At 32.4% G+C, this 8,195-nt stretch overlaps 1 protein-coding gene across 1 annotated transcript; it reads right to left on the reverse strand.

Annotated features, from left to right (window-relative positions):
- Window positions 1-577: 577 nt before the first annotated feature.
- LOC111701695 (EF-hand calcium-binding domain-containing protein 7) lies at window positions 578-8,195 on the reverse strand. The gene is made up of 11 exons (XM_023473096.1): window positions 8,167-8,195; window positions 7,390-7,469; window positions 6,920-6,967; window positions 6,218-6,278; window positions 5,947-6,021; window positions 5,091-5,138; window positions 3,315-3,418; window positions 2,900-3,034; window positions 2,605-2,674; window positions 1,101-1,201; window positions 578-1,015 (listed from the first exon to the last, which is right to left on the reverse strand). The coding sequence occupies exons 2-11, from the start codon at window positions 7,428-7,430 to the stop codon at window positions 898-900; spliced, it is 801 nt and encodes a 266-aa protein (XP_023328864.1). The 5' UTR covers window positions 7,431-7,469; window positions 8,167-8,195; the 3' UTR covers window positions 578-897.

Consider the following 8,195-nt stretch of genomic DNA (forward strand, 5'->3'; position numbering starts at 1 on the left):
TTTGGATAGGTATACTATGCTATGCTATATACTATACTATGCACTGTTCTGTAGTTCCAAGGTCGGTCGGGTTGTTTGGTAGGATGTGAACACTGTACTGTAGCAAACCAGGTGTTGTACTGTAATAGTTCCAAGGTTAGCTGATTTGGTTTGGTAGGATGTGTAGTTGTACGAGTTGTACACTGTATCGTAGTAAACCAGTTATTGTACTGAAGGGCTGATTGTATAATGTATAGTTCCAAGGTAACCCAATTTGTTTGGTACAGAGAAACCCTTAATAACGAATACATCGGAAGAATTTATCAAATGTCGTCTTGACAATTTTTCAATGAGTTTTATACTATATTACGTAAATTTCAGTATTTGCGAAAATTAATAAATAGCCATTAATATGCGGGAACAGTTTTAAAGAGTTTCATATAATCATTTAATTAAAAAACTAAATATCTGCAACATTCCATTATCAGAAAGTGAAGAATACGACATTTGATGAATTCTTTTGATGTATTCGTTATTAAGGGTTTCACTGTAGTATATGTACACTGTACAATATACAATGTACTGTTGTAAACCAGTATACTATAGAGCTGATTGTAGTTCCAAGGTTGGCCGGTTTGGTTTGGTAAGATGTGTACACTGTTCTGTAAAAAACTAGTTATTGTACTATTGTTCTAATTGTATAGTTCCAATGCAGGTCAGTTTGTTTGGTTAAATGTGAACATTGTACTGTAGCAAATCAGGTGTTGTACTGAAGTTCCGAGGTTAGCTGGTTTGGTATAGAAGGATTTGTACACTGTACCGTAGCAAACCAATTATTGTACTGTAGTGCTGATTGTATAGTACCAAGGTTAGCCGGTTTGGTTCGGTAGAATATATGCACTGTACTGTATAAAACAGTTATTGTTCTTTAGTGCTAATTGTATAGTTCCAAGGTAAGTCGGTTTGGTTTGGTAGAATGTGTACTGCAAGAATACTGGACTTTTTTCCAACAGTTATGCTGAACTTCATACTTTGCCTAAAAAAAATGGTTGAACATTATAATTATTATGAAAGCTGATCATTTAGAAAATAATTAATAAATAGATGAGTAGATTGATCACCTGCTGGTGATTATATTGTTGCTGCCGGTTAAATCAACTTGAATTGTCTGATTTCTCTCAGTTTTATTCTGAACTACGATTGATGCTATATCATCAGAACGCTAAAAAAAGTAGAGATGATAAATCTAAAAATGTACAGTATATTCAATTGTACAGCATACACGGTACACCAATACCGAAATGTGTACTTCTGTGCAACGAATACACTTACAGTATTTACAATTGTACAGCATACACCGGTACTTGGATGTGCACTTCTGTGTAGAGTACACTGTACAAAATATACAATTGTACAGAATACACCGGTACTTGGATGTGCACTTCTGTGTAGAGTACACTGTACAAAATATACTACTGTACAGCATACACCGGTACTTGGATATGCACTACTGTGCAGAGTACACTGTATAAAATACACAATTCTAAAGCATACAACGGTACTTCTCTGTGCAAGTTTTAAACGTGTATTCTAAAAATTGTGGATTGGATTGTTAGATCTTTACAATATATACACCAATATTGTAACTACAGTATATACACTAATATTGTAACTACAATATATACACCAATATTGTAATTACAGTATATACACCAATATTGTAACTACAGTATATACACCAATATTGTAACTACAATATATACACCAATATTTTAATTACAGAATATACACCGATATTGTAACTACAGAATATACACCAATATTGTAACTACATTATATAGACCAATATTGTAACTACAGTATATACAACAATATTGAAACTACAATATATGCACCAATATTGTAATTACAGAATATACACCAATATTGTAACTACAGTATATAAACCAATATTGTAACTACAGTGTATACACCAATATTGTAACTACAGTATATAAACCAATATTGTAACTACAGTTTATACACCAATATTGTAACTACAGTATATACACCAATAATGTAACTACAGTAAATAGTAAAAAAAAACATGTAGTGTAGAATGTAGTGTACAGTGTACAGGTACACTGTACACTATATTCTAGTACCTGGATATAAACCCAAATACGTTTAGGTCCAGGAATCAGTACAGTACCTGATTATAAACCCAAATATGTTTAGTTCTAGGAATCTGTACAGTGTATAGTGTACAGTTTAACATGTACACTGTACAGTATCGTACCTGAATATAAACCCAAATATGTTTTGTTCCAGGAATCTGTACAGTGTATACTGTACAGTGTAACATGTACACTGTACAGTACAGTACCTGATTATAAACCCAAATATGTTTAGTTCCAGGAATCTGTACAGTGTACAGTGTACAGTTTAACATGTACATTGTACAGTCTCGTACCTGAATATAACCCAAATATGTTTTGTTCCAGGAATCTGTACAGTATATACTGTACAGTGTACCATGTACACTGTACAGTACAGTACCTGATTATAAACCCAAATATGTTTAGTTCCAGGAATCTGTAAAGTGTATAGTGTACAGTTTAACATGTACACTGTACAGTCTCGTACCTGAATATAAACCCAAATATGTTTAGTTCCAGGAATCTGTATAGGACTCTCACTTCCTTCCATAACAGATCTAAATAAAGATTTAACTGGGGGTCAGATAAAATAAAGTATCTACTTAATCATTAAAACCAACTGACTAGCATTTTTGCGAGCTCTCATTGATCTACTAGAAATATACTAATGAAATTAATTTAATCTGTGTTGGGCAGAAATTTACAGATTAGTATTTTCTAAAGGGATTATCAATCCAAAAGTTAAAACCTCGTAAACTTCGTTATAGTTAACTCTTAATTACCTAATCATAGTTTTCTCGAGGATTAAACCTCCTGATTTAAGTCCTGATATCTCCAGAGCTGGGGGGTCAACACTGCTGGAACTGACTGTCAATCTGTAGCCGGCTGATCCGCTCTGTGCAAGGTTTCGATCATATCTGCATATTTTGATTGTTATTTTCTTTCGTATTGAAAAGGAAATTTGAATTAGCCTTTAACTTTAATTTATTGATTACTATATGTTTGCAAACTTTTAGAATCTGATCTTCTTTTGAAATATAAAAAGTTTTCAACACAAGGTTGCAAAGATATAAGGATTATACAAATCGAGTGCAAAGTTCCAAAGTAAAGGAAGAAAACTTCAGACTTTAAAAAATAATTCTGATTGTTCTACACCTACCCCATAGATTGTAGTGTAACCCAAAGTTCTTCACCTACCCCATAGATTGTAGTGTAACCCAAAGTTCTGTAGAATCTCCAGAATTTTCTTCTGCTTCCATTAGATGTAGAGTATTGAACCCTTCTAGAGTTAATTCTCCGTTCTTAACAGAGTAGATAAATAAGTCAGTTCTCCGTTTTTAACAGTATAAATAAGTAAGTTACCCGTTCTTAACAGAGTATGATAAATAAGTTCTTATATAAATAAGTTCTTATAATATGATAAATAAGTTCTTAACAGTATAGATAAGCCAGTGACCCGTTTTTAACAGAGTATGATAAGTCAATTACCCGATCTTAACATAGTAGATAAGTCAGTTCTCCGTTGTTAACACAGTAGATAAGTCAGTTCTATGTTCTTAACATAGTAGACAAGTCAGTTCTCTGTTCTTAACATAGTAGATAAGTCAGTTCTCCGTCCTTAAAATAGTAGATAAGTCAGTTCTCCGTTCTTAACATAGTAGATAAGCCAGTTCTCCGTTGTTAGCAGGGTAGATAAGTCAGTTCTCCGTTCTTAACATATTAGATAATTCAGTTCTTCGTTGTTAGCAGGGTAGATAAGTCAGTTCTCCGTTCTTAACATAGTAGATAAGCCAGTTCTCCGTTGTTAGCAGGAAGTCAGTTCTCCGTTCTTAACATATTAGATAATTCAGTTCTTCGTTGTTAGCAGGGTAGATAAGTCAGTTCTCCGTTCTTAACATAGTAGATAAGTCATTTCTCCGTTGTTAACAGGGTAGATAAGTTAGTTCTCCGTTGTTAGCAGGGTAGATAAGTCAGTTCTCCGTTCTTAACATAGTAGATAAGTCAGTTCTCCGTTGTTTACAGGTTAGATAAGTTAGTTCTCCATTGTTAGCAGGGTAGATAAGTCAGTTCTCCGTTCTTAACAGGGTAGATAAGTCAGTTCTCCATTGTTAACAGGGTAGATAAGTCAGTTCTCCGTAGTTAAGAGGGTAGATAAGTTAGTTCTCCGTTGTTAACAGGGTAGATAAGTTAGTTCTCCGTTTTTAACAGGGTAGATAATCAGTTCTCCGTTGTTAATAGGGTAGATAAGTTAGTTCTCCGTTGTTAACAGGGTAGATAAGTTAGTTCTCCGTTGTTAACAGGGTAGATAAGATAGTTCTCCGTTGTTAGCAGGGTAAATAAGTTAGCTCAAACTCTAACTTTCTAATTCCATATGTTTGCAAAGTGAAAGTGTAAACCTTTAAACTTAGACAATATATTTGATTAAGTTGCAAAAATGCAAGATTTAGGAATCAGAGTTGAGACGAGTAATCAGTTCTTTTTTAATTAATTGATGTTTTCTATTTTACCCTGTATTTTGTGAACATTTTTTGAAAGAATTGTTAATAAAGACAGTGCACATTAAAGAATAAGAAATTCGTTTATTTTTATCTATTGTCATTAAGACTAATGCTGGATATTTCTTTAAAAAGTTAACCTTTTATATGATTATTGATATCATATTTATATTTTTCTTACGTTCAGTATATATATTTATTTATATATATACTGAATTTATATCTTCTAATTAATATTTGTATATATGTATGTATATATGTACATATACTATATTACCAGATATTATGCATATATAAATCTACATAATTTTTAATGTTTATCTATAGAGGAAGCAATTAGAAAAATTACTTATAAGTTTTCTGTATTGAACATTTTTATCATTTTTGCAGTTATATTTTTGAAGATTGGTATTTGTCTGGTGTTTGATGTTTATTGGATACAAACAAATAGACAAATGTAAATTATAGATTCACAAACCTTTAATGGAAAATTTTCTTCTACGACTTCCCATTCTTCATCTGCAATCTAAATTATATAATCAAATAATCCCTGGACTTCTGATCCCAATTCTTTTCGATAAACTTTTGAACTCCATAACACTTTACTCTCAACCCTAAACTCCTTTTAACTTTAGTTCTACTTTGACTACCTTCTTCTAACTTTTTTCCTTCCTAACTTTCTACTTCCTAATTCTGGAATCTAAATTTGTACCCATGACCTCCATCGTCCTAGCTTTCTACTTCCTAATTCTGGAATCTAAATTTGTACTTTTGACCTCCATCTTCCTAACTTTCCAATTCCTAATTCTGGAATCTAAATTTGTACCCCATGACCTCCATCTTCCTGACACACACCTTTACTTTTTTTTACCTTTTACGTTTTATTGATATCTTTTTCCATCTTTTACTTCCATTCACATTTCCAACCTTTTCCACCTCTGACCACCTTCTTTCTTCCTCTTGCTACATACTTCCTACCTCTTGTTTCCTACTTCTTACCATTCACCACATAATTTCCCTGGTCTCTTTCTTCCTTTATCTAACCTTTAACCTTCCACATCTACCTCTGATCTAAAACTTCCATTTATAACTTTGACTTTCTACTTTCTTCCAAAATCTTCTGAGACTCTGACCTCTGATTTCCTAATTTCCCACCCTTGACCTCATACACGTCTTACTTCTGACTTCCTGCAGCCACCTCTGACCTATTACATCCGATATTATCTTGGACTACTTATAAACTATAACATCATACTTTCCACTTCTTTTCACCTCTGAAACCTCCTATTTCTAACCTATGACTTTCAACCAAAAACGACCTCCTGACCTCCTACCTGTTCTCCACTTGTCCTCCAATTAAAGAGATTAAACTCTTCCCTTGACAATGTTCCATTTTCGTCCAAATCAACCTGAATTTTTTTAAATCTTTAATCAACAAACAATTAATAATTTTTGAATATTTTTTTAAAACAATATTTAAACATGCGAAATTTTTTTTTCAAAATGCTTCCAATAAAAATGACAAACTTCACAAAATCTCAAAAACTATATTTTGTTTAAACCAATTGAATGGTTGACTAAACCTTTTATGAATCTTATATTTACCAAATCAAATATCTCGGTGAGAACCTCTCTGAATTCGTCACTGAGTCCGATTTTATCTGTCCTGGAAAATATAAAACTCGAATTCACCATAATATTGGTTTTCTTAGATTTTATCTGTCCTGGAAAATATTAAACTCGAATTCTCCATAACATTGGTTTTCTTAGATTTTATCTGTCCTGGAAAATATTAAACTCGAATTCACCATAATATTGGTTTTCTTAGATTTTATCTGTCCTGGAAAATATAAAACTCGAATTTTCCATAATATTGGTTTCCTTAGATTTTATCTGTCCTGGAAAATATAAAACTCGAATTCACCATAATATTGGTTTTCTTAGATTTTATCTGTCCTGAAAAATATAAAGCTCGAATTCACCATAATATTGGTTTCCTTAGATTTGATCTGTCCTGGAAAATATAAAACTCGAATTCACCATAATATTGGTTTCCTTAGATTTTTCCGGCTCAGGGGGCCTGTGGCACAAATTCATTAAACTTTGCAAACGATTTTTTTTTTAAAATGGCAAGCAAATAGGGATACAGCATTAATCTTCTTTTAGGATCGAGCAGTCAACATTTTTTTTGAATATCAAATGTTTTCAACTTTTGGTCGTAAACATATTATTAGATTAGAAAATTAGTGTTTAAGGCAGTTCCTGAAGCTAAGAAGAGAAAATAAAAAACCCTATAATTATGATTACCTGCTGATAATTTCTTTCGGTTCGCTTCCATCTTTAGGTTTAGCTTTCCTGTTTAGTGAAAATCTAGCATAAAAAACAACACTTTTTGTAAGTTACAGATAGTTGTATATCATACAAGGTAGATATATAAGTAAGTAATTTATTTATACAATAAGAAAAAAATACTGCACCCTTGATCGTAATTATCAGTATAACATGAATATATTGATTTATTGTGTTATTGAATATAGATGATTTATAATCCTAAGTATAGCTCCAGTAGTGTACGGTATAATTGTGTACACTGTACATATATGTACAGTGTACGTTATTAGTAAATGTGATTGATCATCCCTAAGTACAGCTCCGGTAGTGTATAATTGTGTACATGTAAATGAATATATATGATTGATCATCCCTATTTACTGTCCATGTAGTGTATGGTAAAATTGTGTACATATTTGTACATAAATTTTTATGCTTGATCATTCCTAAGTACAGCTCCGGTAGTGTACGGTATAATTGTGTACATATCAGGTGGTAGGTCTCCAGTCCACTGATGAAACCCATCCTCGAATATTCAACATTAAAATTAAATATTAAAGTTCTGTGAAAAAAATGAAGTCCTAAATTTTGGCACTAAAAAGTCCTGTGGAAACCAAGTCCTGTGGAAACTATGTCCTGTGGAAACTAAGTCCTTGAAATAAGAAATTTCTGGAAATAAAGTCCTACCACTTAGACACTTTATTTTCTAGGACGTTTTTCCGGTTCCAGTATGATTTTTTAAAATGAGTCTCCGGAAAAAAGTCCTCTTGTAGTGGAAAATGCATGGGAACAAAGGATGTTTACAACCATGGACAAAGGAACTTAAAACACTCGTGGCTATATTCAACGCAAAGTCCTTTTTATGAAAACTTCTTAGACTTGACCTTATTTTCACTTGGGACTTTTTTCTTCAGGACATTAAATCCTACGATCTTATTTCCTAAGACTTTTTTTGCAGCCCCCATACTATTTTAGGGGAAAAAGTCCCATGAATCTAAAACTCAGGACTTTATTTCTAGTGACATTTTGTCATAGGACTTCAGAAAATTGGGACTTTTTTACCAACGTTTTTATTTCTAGGTTTTTTTCCAGAAACTTTTTTCCTGTGACTTTCTTTAGATTCAAATTATTGGAACAAACTTTGCTTTAAAAATACAATTAATTTGGTAGAAAATCCCATTACCTCTGGTGAAGATCTGGCAATACAAAGATTATGTTATTACCTTTGGCGAGGATCTGGCAATAAAACGTT

This window comes from Eurytemora carolleeae, unplaced genomic scaffold, assembly GCF_000591075.1.
Source record: "Eurytemora carolleeae unplaced genomic scaffold, Eaff_2.0 scaffold436, whole genome shotgun sequence".
NCBI lineage: Eukaryota > Metazoa > Arthropoda > Copepoda > Calanoida > Temoridae > Eurytemora > Eurytemora carolleeae.